Source organism: Dermacentor variabilis, chromosome 10 (genome assembly GCF_050947875.1).
Source record: "Dermacentor variabilis isolate Ectoservices chromosome 10, ASM5094787v1, whole genome shotgun sequence".
Taxonomy (NCBI): Eukaryota; Metazoa; Arthropoda; class Arachnida; order Ixodida; family Ixodidae; genus Dermacentor; species Dermacentor variabilis.
Genome location: NC_134577.1, coordinates 128,435,988 through 128,448,935, shown reverse-complemented (window position 1 = coordinate 128,448,935; position 12,948 = coordinate 128,435,988). Strand labels below are relative to the sequence as shown.

The following is a 12,948-nucleotide window of genomic DNA, read 5'->3' as shown; positions in this document are numbered from 1 at the left end:
GATCCTTATTGATGCGAAAGCACCAAATGACCCATTGAGTGAAAAAACCGGCGTCTGTAGCAGCGAGACGGCTCCTAGATTCCCATTGGCTGCGACGCTATGTCACGTGCGTGTCTCGACGGAGCGGTGCGGCAGAAAAATAGCTGCTGACTAGCTGGCGCGCCACGTGTTGCGTGAGGGCATCGCTGTGACGTCACGTGGTCCTTGCTATCGGAAGGCTGCGTTATCCACACGTCTTATCTGCGAAAGGCTCTCATCGGCGTTCTAACTTCGCGTCGTTAATCGCTATAAAAAATTAATTTATAAAATGTAAATAAATTCGAAATGAAGAACCTTGGCGGTGGTGAGTTTCGAACTTATGACATCTCGCTCGAAAGCCGAGTGTGTCACGCACTGTCCTAAACCAGCGCCTCCAAGAAAGCAGGCCTGTCTAGTCTACTTTGAAAAATCATGCCACCTAAATGTTAGACCGGAATTTCCATTGGCAAACGCGGCGTGAGGAGAGTGGTGACGTCAGAATCACCGTGGCTTATTCTGGAGCGTCCCCATTAGATTCTGCAGCAGTCGGGTAAGGCAGCATGACTTGTACCGGTCTTGTGTACCGGTCTTGTGTAAGTGTACCGGTCTTGAGCTATCTAGGAGGCGCTGGCCAAGCCTCTCGATGAGCTCGCTTCTCCGCGAGGAGATAACTCGAAGAACCGCTCAGCAGCGTTTAATCGGGCATTATTGCTTTTGTATTCACAAATCATAAGTGCTAAGGTGTCCTAGAATCTTTATACGTACTCTACATGTACATGTGAGCGAAACAGTACATGATTGCCTTCTTTTGATGTCACTTAACAGCTCTCAATTGCTGACAATTACACTCTGACATATGGAAGTATCAATGTAAATTCAACTTTCAAGCATATAGGCGAATGCGAACTACAGCAGAAAGCATGGCCTTTGTTTTTCCTTCTTTATACGCTTTTACAACAGCGTAAATCACTCGATTATAAGTTATAGATTGCCAGATGTTTTACTTGTGCGGCGTTCTTCGAGAAGCCTCTTGTCCAACTAGTAATGGTATTTCTTGTGTATAGTAAAACAAGGTAACATAGAGCTTCAACGTCACTCTTTCCTCGGTAACGCTTACGATGTTAGAATTCGAAGATTTTTTGTACATGAACAGAAAATGTGGAACACGCTGTAGACTTCAAGTTTATAGTGCAAGCTAAGTGCAATCTACAATGTGCAGTGGATAATCCTGAACTTGCTGCCTGAATTATGCAGCGTTGCATTCGTATTTATAAGTATTTTCTACTTTGTTTTCTTTTGTTATTTTCAATGTTGTAAGGCAGCCCTGCTCGTAATAAAAGAAAAGTGTGAACTGCATTGGAATATTCGGAACAAGCGATTTCTCCCACTTGATGATTGGTAATCGGCAGTGGAGAACTTTGATATCAACAGATTACGTTACTGTCGAGCTGCGAATCTCAATATGCGTGCGAAACCAGAAATCAGACGCTGATCAGCGCATTCAGCCGCGCCCTCAAAGACATAGAACTGGTTCTTAACAAAGATGGCGTTTTATTAACTGTTCAACGTCATACAGCCCTATGGCAAAACCCAGTATCCAGTGTCATGCCGGATTATGACCCCAGTGACGCGCGCTGGATTCTGGGTTGCTAGGAAGGTGCGGCGTACTGCAAGGGTGCGAGAAGGAGCTGTAGCGCGTAATATACGCAATGCTTGGGCACCGTATATAATGTTACGGTGGAAAAGCAGACAAGGTCGTCGATGGTGAAGACGACGAAGTGGCAACAGCCTCTCTAGATTATCGGCTGTTGTTTATATATGCCTTGTAAATACATCTTGTAAATAGTTTTATACTCTTGAAATTTTGGTGGACTAGCGGGGTACGCGTACTCACCACGGAGCTCCGCAGCGGACGTGTCACCCAGCCTGGGACTATGCTTCCATTGGAAGGCACCGCATCTGGAGCTGCAATGCCTGTTTTTACTTACGTTTGAATACAGTTGGTTTAAAAAATTTAGTTGGTGGTGTTCTTTTGTTTAAAGAAAATTATTGCAGTTGTACTTAATTGATTCATTTGCTCATTTAGCACTGCGACAAAGAAGCATAGCATGTAAAATTGGTAATACAATAATTAGTACGAATACCACAGTATCAGAGTGATAATTCCTTCGAGCAGTTTAAATGAAAGCAAGGAGACGGAATAACTTTTTGCTTCGCACGCACATGTAGTCAGCAGAAACATAGCTAAGATATATTTGCCCTACCCAGTGAAAGTGTCTATTTATCATGTTTCTTCTACTCTAAAAGAAAGAAAGACTTCCATATATTAGTAATCGAACCATTTACTTCTCCGTGAAAAGTAGAAACGCTACCACTGCTCTATCTAAAGCGCTTGCACTATTGTATTTTTTGACATATTGTAAGGCTGTTTAGTTTTGTTCGCGATGCTTCTTTATTTATCTCGGCTTGTTCAGGAACCTTTCTTATATTATATGCAAACTATACACAAAACTTGGTTGTGTCACAAATGCAGTACCTGCGGTCGCTGTTACTAGTGCTTTCCCTTTCATAACTCGGTGTGTTCGCTGTGTTGAGATGGGTGGTCGAAGAGATGTACGACAGCACGAATCCCGCAAATGCTTGCTTGGGTGCTCCAATGAATAATTTATTATTGTCTGGCTGAGCAATGAAAGTAGCGAAAGTAAACCTAGCATGGCCGTATCTGTTTGTTTACACCTGCGTACAAAATGTACGCTTGTAGCACCTCGGCAGAAGCTCCAGCTGCTGCAGCACGCCAGCCATCGCCACGTTTTGTCGTCTTTATTCCTGACGCTAAGAGGAAATATGATCTCTATAATTCAAGATGAGGGCACAAATTATCGAAAAGACGACACTTGGTGCCATAGGAAGCCTGCGTATGACCGGTGGTTATGAATTCGTGCTCGGTAGTTGTCAGACAAGCCCGTAGGCCGGCCGCCTTTGCAAGTAGACGTGGCTGCACGCGCACCACGATTAAATGGCTCATGTTGGCCAACTAAAGTTCGCTCATCGTTCGGCTTAAATCCTTGTATATGTTTTATAAACGAGGAAGCCTACCCAGGGACTGTAAGCGCAACAAAGAGGGCGTAAATGCCGGCCCTCCTTCCAGCTACGACTTCCTTTGCGTAACAAAAACGAATCTCGAAGGACGTTCTTTTGCAAACTGCATGCGCCTGAAGCGGATGCGAATCTTGGAGGCGAGATCTGCTTTGTTAACCGCAGTATGGCGCTGCTGCAATGTTTGTTTTAAGATCCCTTAAACTTCGTAAAGTAGCGACACTTTTCTCAGATACTGCTCGTTTCTCCTCTTTTTCACGTTCCCTCCTCGACCATGGCGCCGCCTACACCGCTCTGGAGTAGCAACTGCGCCAGCAGGCGCTCCTTGCCACTCCGTAGACGCTTCTGGAGCGAAAATGGCGCTGAAGCATGGCCAGAGGTCCCACGCGATGCTATTAGGTCAATAGCGAAGCGGCGTCGGCCAGAGCCCGCGAGGAGGAGGCGGCAATCTTCACCGCGAGAGGCGGCAAGTTCCTCCCTGCTTTCCACCGTTTCGTGCGCGTGATTGAGCAGCGATCGCCGGCTCACCCTCGCACATACATGCGGCGCACGCCGACGTCGTCCTTGATACGGAACCTCACGGCGACGCCGAGGGCAGAAATGCACCTGGAGTGTCCAAGTAATTGCTATCGCAATAAAAAACACACGTTGAAGCAGCTATAGCCTAGCTTTAATCGTACCCTCTTTCGAATGCTATGCGTACGATCCGGCGACTTCAAAACCTACCTCTTGTTAGGACTCTGGTTCGGGTTCATGGTTCTGAGTTCGCCGTCACACAGCCTATGCCGTCGGGGCGCGTAAAACCTGTTGGGTAGACCGGGGTGCGCACTAAGCCAGCTCAGCGGACCCGCGCCGTCATCCGTGTCTATAGACCAGAGTGCGTTGAGATATAAGGTGAGGATATAAAAGCAGGAGCTTCAAGGAAACAAATCGGTTTATTTTGCATTTCGCAAATGGGTTTAATACATGCCTTTCGAATGGAAGTTCAGATTCATGATTGAAGTCACGTTATATCGTGTACCGACGCAGATAGCATGTAGGAAGCGTTCATTGTGGATTTTAAAGCTATATATGAAAACATTTTCCAGATATCGTAATCGGAAAATGTAGGAACTCTCCAACCTTGGATAAACACTTCCCTTTACAAGCAGATAATCTTGAAAAGCCGCATGTACTGGGAATTTGTGAAAACTAAAGACATTAACAAACTTAAGGCCTTCGAGGTGTTTAGAAATAAGCTCAACGCTAAACTAAGTGCCGCGAAAAAGGAGTGTTGCCAAGCCTATTTTAACGACGTGTTGAGCAACCCTGCTGTGTTCTGGAAGCGACTAAACAGCCTTATAAAACAGACCAATGTTTCTAATGTTAACAGCATGCTTGTGAACAACCGCGTTGTCGGCGTAGCAAATCTTTCAAATGTTTTGAATTATCATTTCATAGCTGTTGGAGAGCCTACAAGTTGCAACAGAACAGGCATGCCCTCGATTCATAAAACAACACAAATTTCTGGTAGTATGGTGTTTTTTCCCACAAATGAGAATGATGTTAAAAATGTGTTGTATAGCCCAAAAAATTCCAAGTCACATGATGTAGATGATGTGCAAGTTAGGCCTGTCAAATTCGTTATAGACATAACTGCGCCCATTTTATTTGAAATCTACAACTTATGCTTAGAAAAGAGCTGCTTTCCGAAGGAGATGCAGACCAGAAAAGTTGTAGGAATGTCCAAAGGTGGAAATAAAAACGAACCAAATAAGTTTAGGCCGATTTCCATTTTGCCTGTCTTTTCGAAGGGTTTCGGAAAAATCCTACTCAAGCAATCGTATAGTTTCTTAGACAAACACTCGCTCATCTCGACATCACGGTATGGTTTTCTCAAAGGCAAATCAACGGTATTGACTTTAATAACACAAAAAGAATTTATAGCTACAGCGTTTGATGCAAAAGAACTGGTCATAGGTATATATTTAGATTTCACGAAAGCATTCCATACTGCTCATCATATTACGCTTTTAGCTAAGCTTGAACAACATGGAGTACGTGGTCACGCAAACGAGCTTTTGTCTTCGTAACTCCATCATCTGTGTCAGTACATTTGCCATAATCATTCAAACTCAAAGATAAAACCTATCCCACATGGTGTGCCACAAGGGAGCATTCTCGGACCACTTATTTTCATTGTTTACATGAATGATCTTTTTTCGACCGCTGAAAATATCAAATCGATACGCTATGCAGACGATACCACCATGTTTTTCAGGGGCGGAAATCCGGATACTCTCGTCAATTATGCAAACATTGTGCTCCCGGATATCGCAAACTGGTGCGATAGAAACTATTTAAGAATTAATGCTCAAAAAACGCAAGCGATCGTGTTTCACCCAAAGCATAAAGGCCTAAATCTTGAAGACAGGTTGTATTTAAAAAGTGAGGCAAGTAAAATTTTAAAGGACGTTAAAACACTAAGAGTTATATTTTCAGAAAATCTGCTTTGGAACAAACATGTGGAATCTCTTTGCGGAATGCTAAACAGAATAACGGGACTGTTACATAGACACCGTCATGTTTTGCCTACCACAGTCAAACGAACTGTATGTAACTCACTTTTTCTTTCTACACTAAATTATTGTCATCTAATCTGGGCAACAAAATCAAAACAAAACATAGCTAAACTAAAATTATGTCAAAAACGAGCAATTCGTGCTGCAGCTAATCTTTCCTCCAAAGAACGCACGTGTAAATATTTTTACGAATACGAAATACTGCCGGTTGAATTCATTTATTCATTCCGTCTAGCATGCATGTACAGAACAACGTTGAGAAGGGGAAATGTTGATTATGTAAATTTGTTTAACCTGAATCGTCGCGAAATTCTCTATAACACGAGACATGCCGACGTTTGGTTAACAAGCTTTTGTCGTACTAATTATTGACAGCAATCTGTATTCTACCACTTAGCTGATCTGCTAAACACCCTAACTACAAGTGGATTAAGCCTGGATACTATGTCTCCTCGTTCTTTTTTCACTCATTTCCTCTCGCAAAATCGCGCTCTGTGATTCCTGTACATGTATTTGATTATCGTATACATATTAGTACGTATATTGGTATTAGTATACATCAGTATTAGTGTATGTATGTATGTATGCCTGCAGATATAGGTATGTCGTCTATGTATATCGAGTTTGATGCGTCTGATGTATACAGTATTCTTTTCATTTTCTTTTTAGCTGCATTATCACAGCTTATTTTCTGAAAGTATTTCGTATGCACCTTTCTTTTCTTCATATTTTTGTTGTTGTTTCTGCACAAAAAAATTTACTGCCTGTACGTCCATGTTATCATTTCTTTTTTTTATTCACATTTCCTGTAATGTGCCTAGACTTACGTTGCTATGTACCTATACTACTGCTGCACGCTGTCGAATTGTACCATAGGGGGCCGGGCTTAGTCAAGCTGCAGTAATGCAGCTTTCTCCCGCCACCCCCTTTCTCTCTTTGTTAAGAGATGAAATAAAATTTTGATTTGGTTTGATATTTACAACTGGCACCATGGTTATGGTAACACGCTATATCTCAGCAGTCTGAATGACCGAATGAATCACACTACATGTCGCAGCACTTTACGCGCGGCACATAGCACCTAAGATGCCCACTCTTAAGCAGTTGTCTTCCCGAAGTCAATAGATGAGGGAAATCAATTACCTTGTCTCGGCCAATAAGAATGGTCGAACTCTTCGCAGTATCCCGCCCACAATGTCGCACTATCCCGCCGGACTCCGCCTTTGATGCTGCGCCTTCGCAACCGCATATCACACAGTGACGGGGCAATCAGGAGGCAGAGGTCGACGCCGTTACCACAGATGTTGACGGACGTAGGCTCTTTTGCAGCGAATAATGGAGCCAGGCCCTGAGGGTACTTACCGCTTTCAGATTGGGGCAGTTGCAGACAGATCAAATAGACTTTCTTCTCTTGCATGACAACCAGGCACGTACGCAAGATTTTTTTTCGGGGGGGGGGGCAAACCAAGGTAATTTTTACATGCAAATGAGGAGGGCGAGCAGCTTTACTAGTACAAGTGGAAATAACGCCCACCATTCGCCATAAAGATGCGTAAACCTGCAAAAGAGAAATGAAATAAGGTGTACCTCATATGTAGACATGAATACTTTGTTTAGCGCAAAACAACAGACACAAGAAATACGACAGGACAACGCGCTACTCTCAAGTGGCGCCTTGTCATGTAACGCCTCAAGTAACGCCGTGTCCTGTCGTCTTTCTTGTGTCTGTTGTTTTGCGCTAAACAAAGTATTCATGGATTCGCACCAACTAGCCCGCCAACGCATTGTGCTGAACTATCTCACATGTACACCTTGCTCCTTTACTTGTCGAGCAAGGAACTACATCAAATGGATTCACGCAGGAAGGAATCGTAAAATAAAAATTACTATAGTAGAGCACAACTTAAAAAAAGAGCCGTTGGCAACCAAGGCGCACGGACCGCGCGGTGTTGTGTGCCATGTGTGCTCCGCCAGCCCATCACAGAAGCAAACAAAATCGTCGTCATGTGGCCTTTTCAAAATGACGTCGTACTTGATACTCCCGGAGCGTCTGCTGTTCTTGAAGAGTCTTTTCATCAGCGGAAGCAAGGAGGTATGCAACAGACATTGGCAACGTGTATGGAGCCTGACCATTTCACTCTTCAAAAGTCTGCGGCACAGTTCATTTCACTGCTGAATTCGTTTTACTCATGAAACTTCACTGCCAACTGAAGTGAAACTTGACAGTAAATAGTTGCAGCTAAGCAAGCGTTTTATTTCAGTTCAATAAAGAATTAGGCTTTCACCATTCCGCTATAATGGACGAATGAAAACGTACAAAATTACGCGCTAATAACTTTATTTTTGTGATTACCGCCTTATTCAGGTAACAGGAAAAGTTTGAAGTACGAATTATTTACAGCCTCGCGGAGTGGCTGGCGGTTATGAGGGCGTAGGTGGAGCTTCACTGCAGATTTAAGTTGCCATCACCGGGGTAGTTTGAGAAGTAAGGGAGAGGCATTTGCCCTGCAGTGGGCGTAACCATGCTGCTGCTGCTGCTGATGATGATAATGATGATGATGATGATAGTTTCTTTTGTATTAGCTCTGGAAGAATTATAGAGAATTATTTGCGGAACAATCAGTTATTTTGCATTCCTCATTTACTGCTCTTCCAACATAAGCGCCCAAACCGACTCGTATTATTATTTGGGAAGTTGTGTAACGACGCATGGCCGCCAGTACCGTACAGCCGCGTAAAGCGCAGGACGCTGCGGTTCTAGACGTACTGCGCCCACCGCGGAAGGTTAGAAAAACACCCACTTAAGCACAGCAGAGAAGTGACTACGCCAGGCGGCTCGACTGATAACTGCAATAGACGCGTCTTTGAAAACACACGGAATTGTTCTCCACTTCCGGTAGAGTTTTCTGTACTTCCTTTGTAAATAAAATGATGTTCATCCATAAATATTTTCATAAACAGTTAAATTTTTTTAATTTTCGTGTTTCTTTCCTGTTTGGCTGTTGCCTTGGCTCTCTCCCTTAGTAGATCGCTTAATTTCGCAACTCCTTGCGATTCTTGTTTCCAGTTGCCAATTTTGCACGAAAAGTGCTGTACAATTAGGGAAAAACCAGACGAGGTAATGGGTGACAGTCATATTGCTTATGGAATAAGGTTTATTGCAGGGTTTGATGATGTTTCGCATGATTTTATTTTCCACCTTATCTAACCCATATCGCGGGTATATGGTTCCGAGGATCTGCCAGCGTCGCGACGAGTGGTCACTCGAGGAAATAATGAAGCGAAAAGAAAAGTCAAACGCAACTGGCGTTTTCTCCGGCCGCAGCTCGTTCCACGAGCATAGAGACCCGCTGACCACGAACCTAATGACTTCCTGGTCGCTGCATGACTCTACACAAAGAAGGTTGAACTAACGAAGCAACAGCGATGCGCGTTACCGTTGAATAAATGGTGACAACTTAACGCATCTCGAGTTAATCGCTCGGGCACCGAATCGATTAGAAAACTGAAAATTGGCCTTCACATTCCAAGAGACGCCAATAACTACAGTCATCGACAAGGAGGAAAACCGGCAGCAAAATGTTGACCGCCAAATAGCTGTCAAGTCTCAACATTGATTTGGCGGCGCTTTAGGTATGTGTGTGAGGAGTGGTGGCGTGGGCAGAGAGAGGGGGGTATGCAGCTTAATTTCGGGAGGGGGGGGAGGGGCCCGGGGGTCCCGGGCCCCCGTCTGGGTACGTACCTGATGACACCGCAATCCCGGACGCACGTGGATCCGCCGTTGTCTGGTCTTGTCAGCTGTTCTATAACTTCTATGACTGTGAAGTCCAGTCTTGACGTTTGCTGTCCTTGTTTTCCCACGGCCTATGACGTTTGTGCTGTGAACTACAAGCGTTCTACAGGCACTGTCTACAGTGACTTGGTAGGAATAGCGTCGTCACTTGTGGAAAGGCTTGTGTTCTCTGAGGCAATCATTGATTCGGCGTTTTTTTTTTCTTTTTGCTAACATGTACTAACTGGTCCAGCTCACCACATTCTTGCACCTTTTCCTTGCAGCCTCCAGTAGGGTATGTGTGCTTTGCTCTAGATATCTAACACTCTTTAATTGTACATGGTATTGCAATCGCCTGAGTTCACAGTGGTCGCCGCAATGTTAGTCCTCCTCTGAATTCAGGTGGTATATCGAGTACTCCTACTACAAGACAGGCGTGTGTTACACCATGGACCCAACGCACTCTGAAGTGTATCGCTCGTGCGGAGAGCCTTGGAAATACAGTGAGTATCCCTCATCTCCTGCTAACATAAAGTCAAAGTTGTGCTAGGGCGCCGCGGTGAAAGACGACGCTTGTCACTGACGATTGTTGGTACAGTGAGGAATGTATATATATATATCGAAACCAAATGACATCTCAACACTTGTTCTGTTGATAATCCTGAGGCACCTGCCAAACGCACGCAACATTACTCTCTGAGTGCCTAATAGACAACTCTTTCTTGTGTCCCAAGAATCCCAGACAGCGAAACACACTCGACAGGCCAAATTAGACTCATTGTGCAGGAAAATCACACATCCCATTAGAACGCTTCGTACCTATTTTTAAAGCGGGCAATAACTTATTGGCGAAAATCTATTGGCCAATTTCCATTACATGCTGCGCGTGTAAATTGTTAGAAGACATAATATCGAAACATCTGGTTGAATATATAGAAAATAACAACTTATTCTACAGTAAGCAGCATGGCTTTCGCCAACGTCTGTCAATAGTGACGCAGCTTTTTGAGGTGTCCCATGCTTTCGGCGTCGCAATTAACAACAACGAACAAATTGATGTTATAGCAATTGATTTTTTGAAAGCTTTTGACCGGGTGTGTCCCACAAAACTTATTGAGAAATTGTATAAACTTGGTGTTAATACGCAAATTGTGAAGTGGATCCATGCGTACCTTACATATAGAAAGCAATATGTTCAAATAGCAGGCGAAAGATCATCCTCCTTACCTGTTTTATCTGGTGTGCCACAGGGTTCGGTTTTAGGACCAATTTTGTTTCTGGTATATGTAAATGACATTGCTAATGATTTGGATCCTAACATTGAACTGCGTCTATTTGCGGATGATTGCCTTATTTATTGTCGCGTTAAAAATGTCCAGGATCAAATGTTGTTGAACGAATGCATGCAAAGAATGCATGACTGGTGTGTTACGTGGAACATGAAAATTAATTTCGATAAATCAGCTTACATGACTGTATCTAACAAGAAAACACCGTTGCTTTATTTCTTACAGGATCAATATTAGCCCACTTCAACATGTTAGTAAGCTTATCTTGGTGTCACAATCACGCACAATTTGAATTGGAACGCAGACATTGAAAACATTTGTGGTTCTGCTCAACGCAAACTCGGTCTGTTGAGGCGAAAGTTTAGAGATGCTACACCCGAGGTAAAGCTCAAGGCGTACAAAACAGTTGTACAGCCCACACTGGAATACGCATGTATAGTCTGGGATCCGCACCGATTGGGCTTGATAAATAAACTGGAACGAATTCAAAGACTAGCCGCACGGTTTATCTTTAATGCTTATCAAAAGACGCAGTCTCTAACTGCGTTATTATCTCGTGCCGGTTTGCCCGAACTCGCAACGCGCAGAAAAATAGCCAGGTTGAAATTCTCGTACCAACTGTATAACAATAAATTCAATTTGGACTCCAGACTATACCTGCGTCCCCCTGGACGGGTGTCCCCACGTACAGGTCACCCTCATGCTGTAATGGCCTATGTGCCGCGCGTTGATACCTTCAAATTTTCCTTTCTTGTGAAAACTATAGTCGATTGGAACAAACTTCATGTAGATGTATTTATTGAAACGCACACAACTGAATCATTTGAGCGTAAACTGTCATGTGTTTGCTGAATGCATTGTTTGTTTATTGCGGAACTGGTATTACGTGTTTGTGGAAAATTCTTTTCCCCCACCCCTGTAACAGACCGCAAGGGCTAACAGTATTCGGAATAAATAAATAAATAAAAAGTCACGCACTGCACGCAGTGCAGGAACCCTTACAAAATGTAGGCGACTGAATGCCGTCTCTCGAACGATTCTCATTACCTTCACACGATGCGTGACTATGAGGCTGCCACACTGGCAACATATTTTAATGCAGGTGCCACGTTCAGGCTGGCCACAGAGCTCGAAGGAGTTCCGGCCAAAGAGGCTATCATGTCCGCCCTCTTACACCAACAGGGACAGTTCACGGGCGGAGTAAGCAGTAGCGCCATGTTCCGACCCGGAAAGCGCTACGTGCTAAGCGCACAACAGGTACGTCAAATGCTTTGGGATTGGCTCTGAAACCTCACTCAATGCCTCCTTTACTAGATGCCTGCCGCGTTGTCCGGTAGCTCGGTTCCGGGCCCTCTCCCTTTTCTCTCCTCCGCGAAAAGGCAACGAGCGCCTCTTATGGCGAACGCCTGCAACTTCCAATCACGTGCTGCGGCCTCGGAGATTAAAGTGGCATCTGTCACCGTCTTGGAGGCCCGCGATAACGCCCGCTAACAGACGCCCGCGCATATAACGCGCCGGATGATGCATTCAGCCGCCGCTGCCACATCCGCCGGAAGTTGAAAAGGCAACGAGCGCCGCCTCACAAAATTTATGCTGAACTAACGTCAACTAAGGGAACCGCCGCTACAATGGGAAAGCGAGCAACGCGGCGGGCATCTAGTAAAGGAGGCATTGCCTCACTATAAATAGCTCAATAGTAAACATTGCACTGAGCTGGCACACACTGCGGGCTTGGCGACAGAAGCAGTAATTTCATCAATATACAATGAAGGTTAACCTAGCTGGGGACCAATATGCGGGCGTAAAACGCGCCAAAGAGCAGAATGTAAACATTTTCCTTATTTACACTCTCTATTTGTCACCTCTTTGCGAGCCGAAACTCATAAAAAAGAATATCGGCAAGTTGGGAATTGCTGATTCCATCAATTTCACGTACGACTGGAAAGCCTTACGAAAAATACCGAGGAGTTCCATCGAGAACTAGGTCTTATGAAAACCGAGAATGAGCGACGTCGCAGGAAAAATGAAGACTTCAGTGAACAACTGGGAATCTACGTGATCAACTAGAATACGAACAGTACGCAACAAAGATGAACCTTGATGTAAACGGGTCTACTCTAATCCAGAATGAGGGCGTGAAACCATAAAGAAAATTGCGGACCGCTTGGGCTGTAAAGTACACAGAGAATGGAATTTTCTGGATTAGGCTCTG

The 12,948-nt window shown here is 44.3% G+C and overlaps 1 protein-coding gene across 1 annotated transcript in view; it reads left to right on the top strand.

The window, feature by feature from the left end:
• LOC142559415 (uncharacterized) overlaps positions 1–12,948 on the top strand; it is a 227,025-nt gene that overhangs the window by 167,213 nt on the left and 46,864 nt on the right. The window contains exons 4-5 of the mRNA XM_075671013.1: positions 9,850–9,950; positions 11,839–11,993. Coding sequence (XP_075527128.1) covers positions 9,850–9,950; positions 11,839–11,993 — 256 coding nt within the window. The remainder of the gene's footprint in view (positions 1–9,849; positions 9,951–11,838; positions 11,994–12,948) is intronic.